Here is a 22,258-nt window from a genome sequence, read left to right on the forward strand (position 1 = left end):
CCTTTAATAATTAGCAAACTAACCATAAAAGGGTATGAGGCAACAATCTTTTTTGGACTAGCAGCCAAATGTATCCATTCTAATGGTCCATCTTGCCATAATAATCCTGTAGGAATAACTGGAGTCCTTAAAATAATTAAATCCCAAGGTTTGGTATAATCTAGTCTTTTAATAAAAACATTTTTTAAAGCTTTTTCTATTTTTTCTATGGCTTGTTTTCCTTCTGCAGTTAACTCTCTAGAGGATAAAGGGTTAGGATCTCCTTGTAATATCAAAAACAAAGGTTTTAATTCCACAGTAGTAATTTTTAATAAAGGCCTTATCCAATTTATATCTCCTAAAAACTTTTGAAAATCATTTAAAGTAACCAAATGATCGGTTCTTAGCTGAAAAGGTATATGCTGAATGGAAAATTCCTGTATTAATCTGCCCAAATAATTATAAGGAGGCTCAGTTTGAATTTTCTCTGGAGCTACCTTTAATCCATATATTTCTAAAGCCTCTATCAATTCTTGCAATATATCATGTAAAACAGCTCTATCCTCTCCAGCTAATAAAATATCATCCATATAATGTATAATATATATCTCCTTATATTTTTGTCTAATTGAACATATAGCTTGGTCAACATATTTCTGACATAAGGTGGGACTATTTTTCATCCCTTGAGGTAAAACCTTCCATTGATAACGTTGGTAATAATAGCAATTATAATATAATTATTATTATAATTATTTTATTATTATATTATATTTAATATATATATATATTTATATAAACATATACATATTTTATATATATTTTTTATTTATTTATTTATTTATTTTATTTATTTTATTATTATTTATTTATTATATATATATTTTATATATATATATATTACATATAAATACATATAATTATAATTATAATAATCACAATTACCACTACAATATAATAATAGCAATAATAATAGCAATAGCTATTCCTTGCATAAAGGAGGGTATTTATAAGGGTTTTTTTAACCCTCAGGCAGGGGAGCAATACTCTCTCTAATAAGGTTCCATAAAGTAAAAGTATCTACTGGAACCTTCTCAGGTCCAAAATGACTGTAATATACTTGCAAAGTTTGCCCCACTTTTTGCCAGGTTTCTATATTAACTGTTCCCTCTTCTGGAAACCAAGGACATTGTTCCTGTACAAACTGAAAAAACTGAGTTAATTGCTTATTAGTTACCTTAATTCCTCTTCCATTTATCATATGTTTAACTATATCAATAAATAAGAGCCTCTCTTTGGACTCAGCGTGTCCCATCTTGACACCGCCTTACTCACCTTCCTAACCAGTTCTCCTTTAACTGGGGGTCTGCAGCACCCTACGGTGAGACTCCTATCCGTCCGAAAAAGAAATAATACTTACCCCTTCAGGTCCCTGTTCGGGCGCCACTTGCCGGGGACCAGCCCCAGCTGAACAGGATTCACCCAAAGGAGAAGACGGAGTCGGCGTGGACAGAACTCAGTACACCTTAGAGGATGCAAGGATCTGACAAATTTATTTTCAAGATTCCAAAAGCTTTTATACTATAAAGTGATCTCATTTTCAAATTCAACATTCTCATTCCCACGCCAAAAACTCCCCTACATAGGCCACAAAACAAAGGTAATTTACATCAGCAGATTGATTAAAACAGGTTAGGTAATTTTCCCATCGCCCAGAGTTTCTTTCTTCTCCTGTGGTTAGTCACATGTTGGTCACATCTACGTCAGGAACACAGTCTGTGGTTTCATTGTCTTCTTTAGAAAATTAGATGTTCTTGTACCTATATGTTCTTGTTCAATCAGCCAACTATTCAAAGCACAAACTCAAGCACATTATTCTTTTAACAATTGTAAATATTTATAGACTATTTTCTTCTACCTTTATAATCAAAACAAGGCACTAAATTATACAAAAAACAATTCTACTTATAAAAGCTACCAAGTAGCCTACTCTATCTAATTTATTATGTGCCCACTGTAGCATAAAACCTTCCCACCACCATAGCCAAAAATTTCCTAACCTACAATAGTAATCAAAACAATCAAAACAATACACATCATTTTTTATACTTCTAAAAAACCATGGGAGCGGACATTGTACCGTAAACTCATTGATTAAACCCACTGTTGCATAAAACCTTGTCACCATACCCAGGTATTTCCCAGCATGTTTATAACTCCACTGGGAGGCCATAACTCTTGCAATTTTTCTTTTAAAGTACAAAGCTGCTGCAGAAATGTTCCCACCATTATATTTCCCCAACAAATATAATCATTAAAGGAGCCAAAGTAGCTATAATCCTTCTCTTGATTTTTACCCTAAATTGGGGTCTTTCCTAAACCCCTGCATTAAAACTATACATTTTTCCCAACACCAAAAGCAATCCTATAAAAATCACCTTAGGCAAAGGCAGGGAAAAACACAGAGAAAAGCTATGGTTCACGGAGGAAATGGGAAACAGAGCCCTGCTGTGGTGGAAGAGCAGTTGCCATTGGCCAGGTCTCTGGTCTGCTACCTGGGTTCTCATCTGAGCTGGGCGTGGGAAGCGAAGCAGCCATGGGGGCAAGAGACCTCTCTCAAAAGGGGTGAGGGTTCAGGCTCCTGCAAAGTTGGGGGGGTGAGGGTCTATGCCCCACCTCTGTTGGCCCCCAAGTTCTCTCCTGATGGCCCCTCTGCGACTGTGCCTGTCTTAGGTTGTTCCTTCCCTGAGGAATCTTACCCGTCTTTGGCTAACCAGCCATCCTCCGGGGCCAAGCAGGGAGATGTTAGGTGTGCGAGTGAGCGAGGTGCAGCGCCCCCAGAGAAGGTCAGTTTTCTGTCACCTTGGTAGCCTATGCCCCCGTGGCCTCCACGCCCAGCACCTGCCCTGGGATTCCCTCGCCAACTGGCGGGGCCCCGGCTCTGATCACACGTCTTCGGGAACCCAGGTTTCTCCTCCAGAGAGGGCCCAGCTTACAGCACTGGGCAAGAGAGGCCAATTGCACGGCACCAGCCACCAGGAGGCAGGAAGCTTTGCAAACAAGAACTTTACTTTTCCATATTTACACCTGACAGCACCAGCTTTGCAGAGGAGAGCTTTGCTTCTCCATATTTATACCCGATAGCATCAACTTTGCTTGATACTATGGGTCTCGTCTGTGCTGTGACTCAAAAGCACTTCCTATACGGCTCCCAACACTTGGAGGGTGACTTTTCTGGGATAACCTGATCTGGGTGTTGCCTCAGAGATATACTCCTACTCCTGAGAAAGAGGGAGAGGGCATTTTCTGCCTGTAAATGTGCTGATTTGGTGATGTCCAAGAGAGGACAAGTAGGAGAGTTAGAAAGATTTGTGGGAGAGTATTCAGTGAGGAGTACAGTTCTTGAAAATTACAGAATGTTTCTTTTCTCTTTGTTTTTTTTTTTTTTTGCGGTACGCGGGCCTCTCACTGTTGTGGCCTCTCCTGTTGCGGAGCACAGGCTCCATATACTCAGGCTCAGTGGCCATGGCTCACGGGCCCAGCCGCTCCACGGCATGTGGGATCCTCCTGGACCGGGGCACGAACCTGTGTCCCCTGCATCGGCAGGTGGACTCTCAACCACTGCACCACCAGGGAAGCCCTCTCTTTGTTTCTTGATGCAGAAATTGAAGGGTATTTGATTTGGGGATGGTTATATTCTTTGATATCTTTGATAAGTCTTTATTACCTAGGTAGGAGTCAACCATGGTGAGAGAAGGGTGTCCCAGAAGCCTGTTTGAGTATAAGGTAATCAGGGATGGGAGTGGTGCAGAGGTCTTTTGCCTTAGTTTAGGAGAGAAGGGGAGGAGCATTATTATTAGGATAACTTTCCTTGGGATGGTGTTGTAAAATGTGGAAGCTGTTCGGAATAAAAAGGTATTGATATTAAAGGAGATATAACCTAAGGTAGATTATAGCTCTAACTTTATAAGCTATGGTGAGCTTATAATTTATTGCCCAAACTGAGACACTTCTGAGAATTAAAGAAGATGCTACTGTACTTATTGTATGCCAAGAGAACAAGCATAAACCAACAAGCTGGGCAAACAGGGTGAATGGGCCACCCTACCTACAGCAGAGGTAGAGTATATTTGTTTCAGGGTTTATCTTTGACATTTCAAAAAGCTGAGTTTTCCTTGGAAGCAGTTATCATTTAGGAATATGCTTTTATGAGGGAAATTGGGGGCAACATTTCTGTTAAAAACACAGAAAAAGACTTAATGGTACCTAAAAGTAATACTGAAATTTTATCCCTTCAGTGCATAGTTTAGTTTTCTAACTATATTACCATCTCTGAAACACACTGTGATCCTTGAAGAATGAAAAACATGGAACTGGAAATGCTGTTAATGTTTATGTTTTTTACCCCCTCCCTTTAAAAGCCTCTATTCTATGCCTCGCTAATTAATCCTGCTGAAAGATACCTGTTGACAAATACAGCTCAGAGTGTCAGACAACTTGCAAATTCATTGTTATTTGAGAGGAAAAATGACTTTTAAATATCATGAGATTGTCTGGCATACTAGCCAAGTGGAAGATTTACTTTCACACCAAAAGGTCTGCAAACCACAGAGACAAACAAGGGAGAGGGCCTCTAGTAGGAAAAGAGAGGGGAAACCTGGCAGCCAGCCAAGCCCCACAGGTATGCAGTGAAATGGAAGGTTGTAGAGGGATTGTGGTGGCAAATGCTTGAGATTTGAATTCAGAGCCAAAATGTGAGGAGGTGATTTACCCCGTAACAGCTCCTCTGAGTGTAGTATTTTAAATGGTGTTTTGAAGGTGGATTCATTTTTCATACTTGTGATTTAGTTTGCCAGTGGAATGGGCCAGAAGGGCAAATCTTAATATATAGTCTGTTGTGCCAAGGTCCTTCAGTTAGAGTGACAGAGAACATATGTAGAGGCTAAGTGATGATCATTTTTATTAGTACCATAAAATGCAATCAACAGGTCTTACTTAATTTACCTTGAAAGAAAGTTTTCTAAGGAAAACGTAAAGAATTGGGTTAGTGGATTTAAAAAAAATTTCATTATTTTATAGTATAGTATGATAGAGGAAACCTCTTTAAGGTTTCATAAAACCAATAATTTGGTGATTAACTGCTAAATGTATTTTATCTAATATGAAATTGAAAATTATAAAATTCAGTAGGTTTTTAGATAAAACGTTAATGTTGTTTTATGTTTTTAAAATGAAATGCTGGTTGCTCTTTATCTCCTTTGTTCAGTGAAATTAAACTATATTTTCTCAAAGATGAAAGAAGATTTAATTGATTGTTAACATCTTATTTCCTTTATAAAATTCCATCTTTCTGTTGACTTAAACTTAGCTATAAAGTTACTGTGACATTAGTGGAAACCTGGCCTGGGTTTCCTGGGTGCCTGGGAATTGAGCGTCTTGATATGTTTCTCTCATCTGTTGGCCTGTTGGAAGGATGTAGGTTGCTTTACTGCCATGTTGGCCTTGGTATTGGAGCCTTTGATGTCGGTATGAGCTCATCTGGTAAACTGTGTCATTTCCTCTTCCTAGTACATTACTTGACTTCTTTTGCAGTTTTGGGAGGGACATTTTCCAGGTGTATGCAGCGAATAAGAGAAAATAATTAGGTGATCATAACCACAAATACAAATGGAGAGATCCGCTTTTTATATGTAGCATATCTTTAAGAATAAATATTCTTAAATGTCTCCTGGAGTAGTCAAATTTACCTTTTTTTTTTCTTTTTGCCTGTAAGTTGTGGAGTAAGAACTCCCTAAGTGCTCATTGTAACAATTGTAGACACAAGAAAGGATCTGTTAAGCGGTCTTGAATTAACTATTTTTAGAGTAAATGAGATGTATATTTTGAGAATAGCATCTATTGCTAGTCTATGTAAGGGACCTCTTAAAATCACTTTCAGTTCAAGATTTGTGTATTTATTTGGTGGCAGGGTAATAATTCTTTCTATTATGTAGGTAAGCACAAAGATGACAAAATATAGAAAGCCTAATTAAAAGTAATTTAAATCTAAAGTAGAATTTAGTGCAAATGTCCGCTAGGTGGCACCATGAGAACTGTAAATCTTGTTACTGGGCTAATTCTAGGCCCTCCTCTATTACTTTCGAGTGTGCTTATTCAGTTTGAAGTTCCTTTTTCTCTTAAGTGCTTATCTACTTAACTCTTATTCACTGTCCATTATTAGCTGAATTTCCTTTGGTGGAGAAGTTTAAAATAAATAGGAAAAAAAAGAATAAGTTATTATTCTCAAGATAAGCACAAATGAGAATGTGTCATTGTGGTTATGTGTGCATATAAAACAAATGACACAAATTATAAGTATTGACCCTTAACAACTCTAGGGCTATTGAGGATAACGTTGGATATTAAGAGTTTAGCAGTCGGGTGGGGCAAATAAAAAATTCATGATATTAATATGTTGTGGGAATAGGTTTTAGAATAGAAGGAACATTGGGAATGATATAGGTAAATCTCTCATCTTACAATTAAATATTGGAATTTCAGAGAAATTAAGCCAGGTGTCTAAGGCAGTCACAGCACTCCAGATATTTAATAGCAATCACAGAACTCTATTTTGAAATGAGATTTAATTTTATGTAGGGGAAGGCAGTGAGAATACATATTTGATATAGAAAGCTCAGTGTGAGTTACTTATGTGCTGGTAACAGGTTTGATTTGCAGAGTAGATTATGGAGAGTAGCAGCAAAAAAAGTTCATTAGGTAGAAGTGGAAGGGAACTCATAGATCTTTGTTGTTCATGATAAGGTAACAGTAGGGTCACAACAGTAAAGTAACAATTAGGGTTGTAATTGTGATTGATTTATTGTTTTATGAGTTTACTCTTTTTTTCAAGCAAATATGCAGTAGATATTCTGATGTTCTTTTTATAAAATTTCAACGGTGAAGCAAAGACATGTATCGAAGACATTATAAAAATGTGAAACGTCAAAGGAATGGTTCTTTTTAGTAACAATAGCTATTATTGAATGATGAGTTGGTAATCAAGTACAGACTTTTTTTTTGTGGGTGTTTTTATTTTTTAAATTTTTATTTATTTATTTATTTTTACATCTTTATTGGAGTATAATTGCTTTATAATGGTGTGGTAGTTTCTGCTGTATAACAAAGTGAATCAGCTATACATATACATATATCCCCATATCTCCTCCCTCTTGCGTCTCCCTCCCACCCTCCCTATCCCACCCCTCTAGGTGGTCACAAAGCACTGAGCTGATCTCCCTGTGCTATGCAGCTGCTTCCCACTAGCTATCTGTTTTACATTTGGTAGTATATATAAGTCCATGCCACTCTCTTACTTCGTCCCAGCTTACCCTTCCCCCTCCTGGTGTACTCAAGATCATTCTCTACGTCTGCATCTTTATTCAGGTACAGGAATCTTGACTAACATCAACTTTTAGGTTTAGGTATTCACTTAAAATCATATTTATAAGGGCTCGTTTCTTAATGGAGATTGATATGTATGTCTTCTACCTCAGGGTGACCTTTGTTCTGCTCGCTAGAAATCTTGCTTTGTGTGTGAAGCTTGAGTCATTGCTACTAGGAAGAGTAGAAATTCCCTTTCATTGACTATGGCAATATTTGAACTTCAGGGCTCAGTGAAAGCTATCAGCTAATAATAATGAGACCATGTATTTTATATATAGTTGGCCATGAGAGACCACCTGTTGTTCTAAAGGAAACTGATCTCTTTTTTGCAGATGGTCTTCAAATACAGATTTCTGATAGCTTATAGTATAAAGATTTATTCTATGGCAACTCAACCTTTTCCCCTGGTGCCTGTCTTTCAGAGACGGTATCCTAGACAGATTACACTACACTGCCCTACTCTGAGCGGTTCAAAGCACAGAAGGTGAGGGTAGGTAGGTGAACTGTTGCAGCTGCTTTTTAACCAGTCGCCTGGGGCCCTCTAATAGCCCTGAGACTTGAATCTCTGTGATATGAACCTGGAGGCAGAACGCTTTCATAGAACCTTTGACTCCCCTCCACCCCCCACCCTTTCCAAAAAAGGCTTAGGTTTTTGACTTGATGGTGTTGGTAAAGGATGCACCTTTTACTCTCATGATGGCCCAGAGGGCCCCTTTAAACATGGATTGACTTCAAGTTGGTTTAACTTTTGACAAACAGTCTCTGTATTGTCAGTTGTTGCCCTGCCTTATCCACAGTGTTCTTCCTACTCACCTTAACTGAGAACCTCTTTCTTGCTTGCAGCTCTCTTTATCTTACTTGTTAACTTTCTGGGTTTCAGGGAGCTAGTGTCCATTTCATGTGATATTTATATGTGTAGCTTTGTAAAAAACAGATTAAATGACAGGACTGTGATGTCAAGGAGTTGAGCAAGCACTGTATTAAGTAGATTTATTAAGGATATAAGATGAATAAACTAGGTACTGAGTATTTGCATACCTCTATCTATATTTTTATATTCATTGCTGAGGTGGTAGATGGGGAGTGTTCTTCTTGAGCTGGTTGGGGAATTCCCTTCATTGAGAAGAAGGGAAGGTAGAAATTGCTTCAATATGGAAGAGAAACATATCAGATAATACTAGATTAGCTGCAGTGTATGGTTGAGGAAATATGATAGGGTTAGGTTTTTCAGGTATATTAGGGTGCATCTTAAGAGGAGAATTGAAGGAAAAAAATAAGCAAGGAAGAAGTGTCAGGGGTTAGTCTGCTGTATACAGATCTGTCTTTATAGTCATGTCTGTCTTCTCTCTTAAGTTAGATGTTTCTCGGCACTGGCTGCTGGCCATGATTCATACATTTTATAAATTATGTCTGTATAACATCTCTTTATTTACAAACAAATTCCCAGTTTTAGCTCTTGCTATATCTTCTTTGATATACTTCACATACAGAGCCTTAAGGACTTGTCATACACATACAGCAAATATGATAAGAGTCACCTGTAGTCCCAGCATACAGAGAAAAGTACTGTTAATGTTTAGTGTACCTTCCTAGACTTTTTTTCTGTGTTTGTGGTTTTAAACTAGAATTATAGTATATATATACTGCTTTGCAGTTTGTTGTTTTTGATTAATAGAGCATGAATACTTTAGCATTAAATATTCTTCTATAACATAATTTTTAGTAACTGTAATATTTTATCATAAGGATGTGCCATAATCTCCTATCATTAGGAATTTGTTATTTCCAATTGCACTAGTTTTTGTGATGTATATTCTTATGTATGGATCTTTTTTTCACGTCTCTGTTTATTTCTGGTATAAATTGTTGAATTTCTGAACAAAAGATAGCAGCATGTTTTGCATCTGGTATGCATTGCCAAATTGTCCTCCAAAAAGGTTAAACCAGAACAAGTCTTTTTGTTTTCTTTTGCTTCTCCTGTTTAGGCTAAAAAATTTCCTCTACCTAACCTATTAGTTTTTATGTTTGCTTATTTTGAAACATTCCTCCTTTATAGGTGGATGACCCTAGAGTCTGTCATACAGAGTGAAGTAAGTCAGAAAGAGAAAAACAGATACCATATGCTAACGCACATATATGGAATCTAAAAAAAAAAATATGGTACTGATGAACCTGGTGGTAGGGCAGGAATAAAGATGTAGACATAGAGAATGGACTTGAGGACATGGGGTGGGGAGGGGGAAGCTGGGGCGAAGTGAGAGTAGCAGTGACATATATACACTACCAAATGTAAAATAGATAGCTAGTGGGAAGCTGCTGCATAGCACAGGGAGATCAGCTTGGTGCTTTGTGACCACCTAGAGGGGTGGGATAGGGAGGGTGGGAGGGAGGCTCGAGAGGGAGGGTGTATGGGGATATATGTATGCATATGGCTGATTCACTTTGCTGTACAACAGAAACTAACACAGCATTGTAAAGCAATTATACTCCAATAAAGATCTGTTAAAAAAAAAAGAAACACTCATTTAGAATTAGGTAGAGTTTGAAAAGGAAACAATTTGTATAGACTATTTATTTATTACTCTATTTTACTATCTGACTTTCTCCCTAGGTGTTTTGATGGTCTTACTTTTCTGATCTAATTTCATTTAATCATAATTTCCTTTGCTAATAAAATAAGGTTGGAAAAGTAAGAGGAAATATGACTATGTGACTAGATGTTTATGGTCAAAAGCCAAGAAACTGAATACACATAACTTTACCCTCTTACCCTTTGGTATTATTTTTCTTGTTAGAAAGGAAAATCAGGCAAAGCATGAAACAGTGCAATGTGATAGATGATGTGGAGGTTATAGTGACAAGACATCAGAGAGCAGACAAAAGATCTATAACATTTCCTTTGTTTTGTGATTAGCTGTATAAACATTTTTTTTCTTTGTTTATTAATTTCAATGGACCAGGTTATATAATGATAACTGTTTAAGGAAATAAACTTGTATGGAATGTATAAAATATTTAAAAATTATTTAAAAAAATCTCTTGTAAAGTTTATATATTGCTCAGAGCAGTGGATAAATAATTTTGTAGATTGCTATAAAGAGATTTTGATTTTAAGTGCTGTCTATACAGTTGAAATGTCAGAGAATTGAAAAGATTTCCACTAGGTCCAGTGAATTTCATCTGATAATGTGGGTTTAATGAGATCTGTTGCTTTTAGGGAACAAAATTAGTACTTTATGAACGTTCTAAGGATTTAAAAAAACCCCAGAATCCCTGAAAACAGGATATATTGACAGAGTGCCAAAGTAGTGTCTAAAGCTGATTTGAAATTTCAGCTTAGCTGCCAGTAAATGTTTTTACCCTAACTTAACTTTATTCCGTATGAAGTAAGCAATTTGAGTCTGTAATAGGGGTTGACAAACTGTGGCCCACGGGCCAAGTCTGGCCTACCACATGTTTTTATATGACCTACAAGCTAAAAATGGTTTTTACATTTTTAAATGGTTGACAGAATTCAAAAGAATATTATTTTGTGGCATGTGAAAATTATATGGAATTCATATTTCAACATCCATATAAGAAGTTTTATTGGAACACAGGCACGCTTTTCACATAGGCATTGTCTGTGGCTGCTTTTATGCTACAACAGCAGTGTTGATTAGTTGTGACTGAGGTCATAAAGCCTAAAATAGTCACCCTGTGACCCTCAGAAAAGAAGTTTGCTGATCCCTGATCTAGAATTGTACACTCAAATCCACCTTTAATTTTGACTTAGTATATGATCCTGGGGAGATCATTTTCTTCTTAATATATTTTCCTTTATGAGAAACTTGGCAGTCAGTATTCAGTGGAGATGCAGATCTCATAGTTGTTCCCAGACCTAAGTTTTGCCTAACCCCATTGTCAGTCTTATTTAATGATATAAATCAGTGGCTCTCAAAGTATGGTCTTCAGACTGCTGGGTATTCCTGAGATGTTTTTTAGGGGATGCCCAAGGCAGAAACTATTTTCATAATAATCTAGGAAATTATTTGCTGTTTCCACTCTGCTGACATTTGATGATCCAAAAGCAATGGTGGATAAAACTGATGTACTTGAGCAGGAATCAAGACAGTGATACGAGACTGTAACAGTAATTGTTGCACATACTTGCAGTAATACCAATGGTAGTTTCACCTAGGAATAAAGCCTTGATAAAGCAGTAAAAACTGTTAATTTTATTAAATCTCAACCCTTGGGTACATGTCTTCTTGGTATTCTGTGTGATGACATGGAAGTATACATAAAACACTTTGTGTGCTGAACTACCATGGTTGCCTTGAGAGAAAGCACTTGTGCAATTATTTGAGCCATAAACTAGCTACTTTTTCCCTGGGACCCCATTTTTGTTTGAAAGGATGATTGACATACAAACTATCATTATTCAGACTTGGGTATTTAGCAAATGTTTTTTTTTGAAAATGAATGAAGTGAGCTGACACTTCAAGGAAAACAGCTAACAGTATTTGTTGCCAAATACTGATAAAATTTGTTTTCAGTCCCAAATTAGAATTTTGGAGAACCTGTATCAGCCACTTCGAGCAAAACAGCTAACAGTATTTGTTGCCAAATACTGATAAAATTCTAGTTTTCAGTCCCAAATTAGAATTTTGGAGAACCTGTATCAGCCACTTCGAGCCTGACAGTTTCCAATACTTAAAGAATTTTCTGATGATGTTGGTGGTGGTAAGTAGCAAATATGATTTTCTTGGAGATATTGTAATAATGAAATTTGTCACCATTTGGAGGATCTGTGTAACTCAGGGAACTAATATTTTCAAAATGACCAGGGTTTGATGTTACAAACTCATGCATGATAAAAGATCCATTCAGTGTGTAAGACAGACCCACGGATTTGAATGTAACAGAAACAAATTACATTGATAGAAATTTATATTCCACATGTAAACTAACCTTTAAGAAACTACTGTTTGTTAAGTTTTCTGGTAGTATCAAAAAAACAATAGCCACAGTTATTTGAAAAGGCTATTAAAATATTCACCCCATTTTCAGTTACTTACCCATGTGACATTTTCTTCAAATTTTCCAACCAGAAAAACATCAGACAACAGACTGAGTGCAGAATTAGTCATGAGACTCCAGCCATCTTCTGTTAACAAGATTTGCAAAAATGTAACACAATGGCACTTCTTAGTTATTTTTATAAAAATTATGTTGGGACTTCCCTGGTGGCATAGTGGTTAAGAATCCACCTGCCAGTGCAGGGGACACGAGTTTGAGCCCTGGTCCAGGAAGATCCCACATGATACAGAGCAGCTAAGCCTGTGCGCTGCAACTGCTGAGCCTGTGCTCTAGAGCCCGCGAGTCACAACTACTGAGCCTGCATGCCACAACTACTGAAGCCCGCACGCCTAGAGCCCATGCTCCGCAACAAGAGAAGGCACCTCAATGAGAAGCCCGCGCACCACAACGAAGAGTAGCCCCTGCTTGGTGTAACTAGAGAAAGCTAGTGTGCAGCAACGAAGACCCAACACAGCCAAAAATAAATTAAAAAAAGCAAACAAACTTGAAATGATAAAAAGGTCCTGTAACACGAGAATGAATGAACAAAAAAAAAAGGAAAAAACAGTATGTTAACATGTAATGGGCTTTAGTGTTTAAAAAAAATTCAGTCTGTTTTTAAAATATCAAGATTGGTAAATATTTACAGATACAATCCATATAAATAAAAGCTCTTTGAGGTCCTTAATCATTTTTAAGAATGTAAAGGGAGGTCCTAAGACCAGAAAGTTTAATAACTGTTGTTGTATTTCAAGCTCACTTACCATGAAGTCAGTTATATGAAATGCAAGAAGTAATTTTCATTGCTTAAATGTTTCAGTAGCACCCATTATTCATTTTATGTCAGAAAACTAAGATGCAAATACAGACCAAAGATTCCTCCAAAAGCTTGTGGAGGAGGCTGAAATGTAAATTTCAAAATACTTCAGTTAAAAAAAACCGTAAGTGGCATACATTTTCCAGATATGGATGGTTACTTAAAAGCACACCTCTGGGGCTTCCCTGGTGGCGCAGTGGTTGAGAGTCCGCCTGCTGATGCAGGGGACACGGCTTCGTGCCCCGGTCCAGGAAGATCCCACATGCTGCGGAGCGGCTGGGCCCGTGAGCCATGGCCGCTGAGCCTGCGCATCCGGAGCCTGTGCTCTGCAACGGGAGAGGGCACAGCAGTGAGAGGCCCGTGTACTGCAAAAAAAAAAAAAAAAAAAAAAAGCACACCTCTGAGGATACATTATATTATCGTAAAATAATTATTATGTAATTGCTATAATAGTTATAATTTAATGATAGCCTGTTATATCCATTAACTCTTTTTCTCGTTTAAAGCCCTGCATGATAAGTTATATTATTAAGTAACTTGCTGTTGGTCACACAGTAAGTTTTAAAGAGTGGGGATCCAGGCGCTTCTTTTTTGTCTTACTCTAAAGCTCTTACTCTTCCTTTTATCATAATGCTGTTGTTCACAGCAGCTGTGTATACAAGCATCAGCCTTCTATAAACAGTTTACGAGATCTTGTGGTAAGGGCTGTTTTTGACAACAAGGCTAGATAAAGACTTGTCTCAGTTTTAGTTTGATGATTAAGGCAAGGAGACTGTCTTCTACAGCTGTAGGGAGACAGTGCAAAAATGAACTAAGAAAGAGAAAAACAAATATCGTATAGTAACACATGTATTTGGAATCTAAAACAAAAAATGGTTCTGATGAACCTAGGGGCAGGACAGGAATAAAGATGTGGATGTAGAGAATGGACTTGAGGACACGGGGAAGGAGAAGGGTAAGATGGGACGAAGTGAGAGAGTTGCATTGACTGTACTACCAAATGTAAAATAGAGAGCTAGTGGGAAGCAGCCGCATAGCACAGGGAGATCAGCTCGGTGCTTTGTGACCACCTAGATGGGTGGGATAGGGAAGGTGGGAGGAAGACACAAGAGGGAGGGGGTATGGGGATATATGTATATGTATAGCTGATTCACTTTGTTATACAGCAGAAACTAACACAACATTGTAAAGCAATTATATTCCAATAAAGATATTAAAAAAAATGAATGAACTAAGCTGAAACAAATTGCTGGACACTGACTTCCATCAGTAAATTACAGCCTTCCTGATTGACATAGGTAGTATGAAAAAATGAATAGTCAGTATGATTTGTATTCTTTTGGCTGATTCTCAGTTTAATATCTGTTTACTATTGTGATCATATTTCTAGGCTTCTCCAGTGACAGTGATCTGATATCTCTTACTGTTGATGTGGATTCTCTTGCTGAGTTGGATGATGGAATGGCTTCCAATCAAAATTCTCCCATTAGAACTTTTGGTCTCAGTCTTTCTTCGGATTCTTCAGCACTAGGGGCTGTTGCTTCTGACAGTGAACAGAGTAAAACAGAAGAAGAACGGGAAAGTCGTGGCCTCTTTCCTGGCAGTTTAAAATCCAAGCTTGGCAAGAGAGATTATTTGGAGAAAGCAGGAGAATTAATAAAGCTGGCTTTAAAAAAGGAAGAAGAAGATGACTATGAAGCTGCTTCTGATTTTTATAGGAAGGGAGTTGATTTACTCCTAGAAGGTGTTCAAGGTACAGTTTTATCTGTATTAATGTATTTTGGCATGTTCTTGTGTTGGTATCTGGGGAAGAAAAAGTATGTGATGTATAACTGTTGCTTGTGTATAATCCTATGTAAAAACAAGACTGAAAAGGAGAAATTACTGGAGATTAAATGACTTAAATATGGACATATACTTTTAGTTACATGAAATGCAGGACAGTATCAGAGATACTTAAGTTCTGCTTTGATCAATTATTCAACAAAAACAATTTTAAAAAAATGAAGGCTCTAAGTCTTTTGTATGAATAATAATGTTTTTTTCTGACATGGTCACCAGCCTTCACCTATCTCAGGAGTATTCATAGAGATTCTTTAGTCCATCGACTCTCGGCCCGAAGAGACAAGATGAAATGAGCTTTTAAACTGAGAGTGTAAAGGGTTCTTGGATTTGCCTACTATTCTGTTTTTGTTAGTTGTGATAAATTCTCAGCTAATTAATGTGGGTGATATGGGACATGTAGAGCTGAATGTTGCTGAATGTCTGTAAGTAGAACTTAGCGTTTTATTTACTTATTTTTTAAGCATCAGTTTTTATCATTTGCCTTTTCTTTATGGAAGCAGATTGAAGCATACTTCAATTCGTTACCTGACTTTCTGGACACAGTAATCAGAGGTTGATAGGACCTTCTTCCAGTGGTTTTCTGTCCAGAAAATCATCATCGTCATTGTTGTTTTGTGGTCTTTGACTTGTTAGTACCATTTAGATTACCACAGTCTCCTGGATTACTAATACTTTTTTACTACAGTACTCCCACCCTCACTATGCCTGGTGTCCTATAGTCTAGAACACTTCTGTTTACTCTTCCTAGAGTATAAACTTTCCGTCTTCTAATGTAGTGAAAAGATGAATACTTGGCTGTAAAGAGTGGAAGAGGGAGTGTGTGTAGTAGTGTCCTAATTACTTCTTAACCAGGAATTTTGATGAATTCTCTTGTTTTTAGCCTTCACACTCAACTTCCACAGCTACCTAAAACCACTAGTTCCTGAAATTTTGGACAGATTTAAAGTGTTGTGTAAATCAAGCAGCTTCCTTGAGTTGCCCAGGTCAATAACCACTCATCCATCTACTTTTTACCTTCTAAAATTTTGTTGCTGCTATTTTCTCTCTCAGTCTCCTTGTTCTTACAGGGTTTTGCCTTAAAAATAATTTTTTTTTACTGCCACATTAATGGAACTTCAGGAGGGAGCATCTCTTATGGTTTGATTGATATATCATTTTGATATAAATTTTTGTTTTTCAAATAGTTTCATAGTCTTTTGCGTTTTTTTTGTCTGCTAGTGGAGCATTTTGGTCTTAATGATCTACTCATTTTTCTTCTTTGTCTTAAATTTCATATGGGGTTGGGAGTTTAAAATGGGGATGAGTTCCAAACAGTTGGCTCTAATATTTTGCCCTTTTCTTTCTATATAATTTTGTGCTAAAACACAAAATTGATATCAAACACATCAGTGTGATACTTTTCTAAAAGTTAGTTGCATTTAACCTTAGAACACTTCATAATGTTACCACTTGGTGGCACCAGAAAAATAAAAATCTTTGCTTCAAAATGAGAATTAGGGATGCATGTCAGCAGATATCAAAAAAAGTACATAATTTAGTTAGTTACTTTGTGATTATGGTGCTGAATTATTTCTCCACCGGAACTTGATACCAAACCTACTAAACCTCTAGCTTAAGGAGTGTTACTATTTAAACATATTTGTCCTATTTAACTTACGCTTGTCTCTCTGAAACCACAATCTCCAGTTCTGCCTGGATTAGGTTTTGTGGTTAATATGCCATCAAATCTAAAAACTTATAATCAACTAATTGCTTGTAACCTTCTATTGTTTATTCATAATGTGATCAATTTTATTCATACAAACTGTGGGAACCACAATCACAGAATTCTAATTTTAACCAAAATGTAAAATAGCTTCTGTTTGAAGCCCATGGTTATGCATTTAACTACTTGTTAAATGTAATGTCAGGGCAGTGCTTCTAGTCTGTGGATTCTGTTTAAAAGTATATCAGTTACAACACATGGACATTATTTTTAAAAAATGTTTTCTCCAGTTCTACTGAGATATAATTGACATATGACCTTGTATTAAAGGGGTACAACATAATGATTTGATATATGTAAATGTTGTGAAGTGATTACTGCAGTAAGTATAGTTAACATACATCACCTCACATAGTTGTAAATTTTTTTTTTCTGGTGATGAGAACTTTTAAGATCTATTTCGTTAGCAACTTTCAAATACACGATACAGTTGTTAACTATAGTCACCATGTTGTATGTCACATCCCCTGGATTTATTAATCTTATAAATGGAAGTTTGTATTTTTTGATCACCTTCACCCCTTTCCTCTGGCAACCACCAGTCTGTTCTCTGTTTCTATGAGTTTGGTTCTTTTTAGATTCCACATATAATTGAGATCATATGGTATTTGTCTTTCTTTGACTCACTTCACTTAGCATAGTACCCTGAAAAATTTCTCTTTTTTATGGTTGAATAATATTCCATTGTATATATACACCACATTTTCTTTATCTATCCATCTGTTGATGGACACTTAGGTTGATTCATGTCTTGGCTATTGTAAATAATGCTGCAACGAACATGGAGGTGCAAATGTATCTTTGAGGTAGTGATTTTGTTTCCTTCGGATGTATACCTGGAAGTGGAATTGCTCAATCATGAGGTAGTTCTATTTTTAATTTTTTGAGGAACCTCCATATTGTTTTCCATAGTGGCTACAACAATCTACATTCCCACCAACAGTGCACAAGAGTTCACTTTTCTCCATATCCTTGATAACATTTATTTGTTGTCCTTTTGATGGTAACCATTCTGACAGGTGTGAGGTGATATCTCATTGTGATTTTGATTTGGGTATGATGAGTTATGTTAAGTACCTTTTCATATACCTTTTAAGCATTTGTATGTTTTCTTTGGGAAAATGTTCACTTCCTCTGACCATTTTTTAATCTGATTAATTTTTTTTCCTCTATTGAGTTGTGAGAATTTTGTGTGTATTTTGGATATTAACTTCTTATCAGATATATAATTTGCAAATATTTCTCCCATTTGGTAGGTTGCCTTTTCATTTTGTTGATGGTTTTCTTTGCTGTGGAGAAGAAGCTTTTTAGTTTGATGTAGTCCCACTTGTTTATTTTTGCTTTTGTTGCCTTTGCTTTCGGTTTCAAATCCAAAAAATTATTGCCAAGACTGATATCAAGGAGCTTACCCTCTATGTTTTCTTCTAGGAGTTCTGTGGTCTCAAGTCTTACATTAAGGTCTTTAATCCATTTTGAGTTGATTTTTGTGTATGGTGTAAGATAGGAGTCCGGTTTTACTCCTTTGCAAGTGGATGCCCAGTTTTCCCAGCACCATTTATTGTGCCTATCCTTCCCCTATTGAATATTCTTGGCTCCTTTGTCAAAAATTAGTTAACTGGGGCTTCCCTGGTGGCGCAGTGGTTGAGAGTCCGCCTGCCGATGCAGGGGACGCGGATTCGTGCCCCGGTCCGGGAGGATCCCACATGCCACGGAACGGCTGGGCCCGTGAGCCATGGCCACTGGGCCTGCGCGTCCGGAGCCTGTGCTCCACAACGGGAGAGGCCACAGCAGTGAGAGGCCCTCATACCGCCCTCATATGCCAGTATCATACTGTCTTGATTACTGTAGCATTGTATTATAGTTTGAAATTAAGATTAATCAAGATTGCTTTGCCTACTCAGAGTCTTTTGAGGTTCCATACAAATTTTAGAATTGTTTTTTTTTACTTCTGTGAAAAATGCCATTGGAATTTTGATAGGGATTGCTTTCAATCAGTGGATCACTTTGAGTAGTATGGATATTTTAACAATATTAATTCTCCCAGTCCATGAGCATGGAATATCTTTTGTTTTTCTCTTCAATTTCTTTCATCAGTTATTTGTAGGTTTTAGTGTACTGATCTTTCATCTTCCTGGTTGAATTTATTCCTAGGTATTTTATTCTTTTTTATACATTTATAAGTGGGATTGTTTTCTTTTTTGTGTGTGTGGTACGCGGGCCTCTCACTGTTGTGGCCTCTCCCGTTGCAGAGCACAGGCTCCGGACACGCAGGCTCAGCGGCCATGGCTCACGGGCCCAGCCACTCTGCGGCATGTGGGATCTTCCTGGACCGGGGCATGAACCCGTGTCCCCTGCATCGGCAGGCGGACTCTCAACCACTGCACCACCAGGGAAGCCCGGGATTGTTTTCTTAATTTCTCTTTCTAATAATTTGTTGTGGGACTTCCCTGGTGGCACAGTGGTTAAGAATCCACCTACCAATGCAGGGGACACAGGTTCGAGCCCTGGTCCGGGAAGATCCCACATGCCACGGAGCAACTAAGCCCGTGTGCCACAACTACTGAGCCTGTGCTCTGGAGCCTGCAAACCACAACTACTGAAGCCCACGTACTGCAACGAAGAGTAGCCCTCGCTCACTGCAACTAGAGAAAGCTCGCGCGCAGCAATGGAGACCCAACGCAGCCAAAAATAAATAATAAATAAATAAGTCAAAAAAATTTTGTTGTTAGTGTGTAGAAACACTGATTTTTGTATATTGATTTTGTATCCTATACTTTTACTGAATTCATTTATTAGTTTAACAGTTTTTGGGGGAGTCTTTGGGATTTTCTATACCTAATATCATGTCATCTGCAAAAAGGGAGAGTTTTACTTCTTCCTTTTGATTTGGATGCTTTTTTTTTTTTCTTCTCTTTTTCTTGCGTAATTGCTCTGGCTAGGACTTCCAGTACTATGTTGTATAAAGTGCAAAAGTGGGCATCCTTGTCTTGTTCCTGATCTTAGAGGAGAATGTTTCAGCTTATCACTGTCGAGTGATGTTGAGTATAATGGACTTTATTCTTTAATTTGTGGGGAAATTGGGGGCTTCAGCTTGTGAGCTAACTTGACATTTAGGAGCAGAAGAGATGTTTCCTTGGAGAAACTGTTACTGAGACATCACTCTAACCAGTTATACCTATGAGTCATTTTGATTTAACTCTTGCTGTGAGAATTGTTACCTGTGGCCTTAGATTGGATTGGCATGCTTTCTAATAAAGTAACTATTTCTGAATATCTGATAATCCAGAGAAATAATCTTTCAGAGCTAAGTAGAAGTGCTTTGTACAGGGGTTCTTAAGAGTTTGCAAATTTTGTTATTCTGCATACTAACTATTCATCGTAACTACACTATTCATTTAAAGGAATTTATCTAGGTTGTTTGGAGATCTGATAAAGATGGCTTGATGTTTTTCTTACTTAATTCGTGTTTGCACAGCTGAGGTTAGATGCAAAACACAGTAGCAGCAGTCCTATTTGCCCATCCAGCAGAGAAGAAACATACCCTGATAGTGGTAACTTTGAATTCTCCTTTTGAATCCGACATTTATTTCCTCAGTCTAGAAATGGCTCTTGAAATTAAGGTGCCCTCTACTCTTCTAAGTCCAGAAGAGATTTTTATGGATTTAAGAGGGAAAATCCAAAAGTCAAGATTGAAGGAATCAACCTGAATCTTTGAAGAGAATGTTTCAGTACATAACCTTTCATTTCTGTCTTATTTATATATTTCTGCAAGTGGCTGATATGACTAATCTGTATTCTTAATGTGGGCTTATTGGAATAATTGTGATAATGTAGAGTGGCAAATGGATGACATAAAGGTATTAACGAAATATTTAAAATAATTTATTATTTAATACATGCCTGTCACTGTACAAGGGTTTTTTCTTAACGTTATTTTTAATCCTCAGAGCAAACCTATAAGCTGAGCTATGACTGGTCTTGCTGGGCTTTGTCTAAGGACACCCAACCTTAGAGGGTGCAGACATTTGATATAATGATTCTAAAAGGTTGGCACCTAGTTAGCAAGAATAATTATTTAAAACAGGAAGCTACCAGATGGCGAGCATTGTTAGTAACACCCATCTGTGGGCTACATTATGAATTACAGAGTTGATTTGAGAGCTGGTTTTGTTCAGTTTGTTCTAGGTGCCAACATTGCTGGTTTATTGTGTTTGTAAGGTGGATACTGGAATCCCCATTTTACAGGTGGAGAAAACTAAGACTTATATAAAGTAAGCAATTTGCTCAGCAATGCAAGCCAGTAAAAGTTTCAGCCAGGCTTTAAATCTAGGTCTGAGTTCAAATTTTGCCTTCTTTCCACTCTGCCATGCTACTTCTCACACATAATTAGATTAGCTTTTAAAAATGGAAACACAAGTCTTCTCCAGTTTCAAATATTTTTAAACTTTGCATATTTATTCTTTTTCCTTCTACCCATTTATTTCTTTGCTCAGTCAACCGTCTATCATTCGGTTGACCATTCAACAAGCTTTTTACTACTTGTATGTACCAGGTACTGTGATAGTGAATATACAGTGGTTTTTTATAAAAATATAAAATTGAACAATGAGACCTCCTCTCCTCTCTGCCCATCCCTTCTTCTCCCTTCCCTTCCCCTCTCCATCCCTCCCCTCTCCTGTTTCTGTTTTAAGTCTCCTGCATACATTATGAATATCACAATGAAAAGAGTTTTTGGATGTTGCTGGTATCTAATTTTTTTGTCAGACTTGTTGGTATTTTTGACCTATGAGCCTACTTATGATGTTGCTACTTAGCTGAGAGATGCAAACCATCTTCTGCAATTTTCATCCTGGTAAATGGTATAATAAGCAGTACCAAACCATTTTTTATAGTTTACCCCATACCTGGGTCTATGTGTGCTAGGCTCTCAGGGATGTTCAGACATATTTCAAAAGCTGACCTAGTGTGCTGCGGTACTATTGATATGTCATTCTGGGTCTCTTATTGGGTCTTGACTATTTTTCTTTCCCACAGTGAGGAATAGAATTCCTGGAGAAACCATAAACCTACCTACACTTCTAGGTTTCCTTTGCGTCTCTTTGATTAGCTCAGAATTGTAGGGTTGGTTCTAGAACATGTCCAGGCTCTATGAATGTGGCTAGTCTCTGTGCAGTCATAATGCCATATACTCAAGTGCTTTAGAAAACAGTGTTGACCATTGATTTATTCCTTTGAATGAGAGTTACTCAAGTATCAGGAAGCTCAAAGGATAAACTTGTTTGCTTTAGAATGGATGGATATAGGAGAAAGGTAGTAAGTCTACATTTGATGAAGAGAAGCAAGTCACATAATTTCTTATTGCTGAATTT

General features: G+C 37.2%; 1 protein-coding gene across 4 annotated transcripts in view; it reads left to right on the plus strand.

Moving 5' to 3' along the window:
• RPS6KC1 (ribosomal protein S6 kinase C1) overlaps positions 1-22,258 on the plus strand; it is a 224,560-nt gene that overhangs the window by 77,056 nt on the left and 125,246 nt on the right. For 3 of the 4 annotated variants that reach the window (XM_079905424.1, XM_079905429.1, XM_079905426.1), the window contains one exon: positions 14,670-15,032. The exons of the other annotated variant lie outside the window; for it this stretch is intronic. In XM_079905424.1, coding sequence (XP_079761550.1) covers positions 14,670-15,032 — 363 coding nt within the window. The remainder of the gene's footprint in view (positions 1-14,669; positions 15,033-22,258) is intronic. 4 annotated transcript variants of the gene reach the window in all.

This window comes from Stenella coeruleoalba, assembly GCF_951394435.1.
Source record: "Stenella coeruleoalba genome assembly, chromosome: 1".
Classification (NCBI taxonomy): domain Eukaryota; kingdom Metazoa; phylum Chordata; class Mammalia; order Artiodactyla; family Delphinidae; genus Stenella; species Stenella coeruleoalba.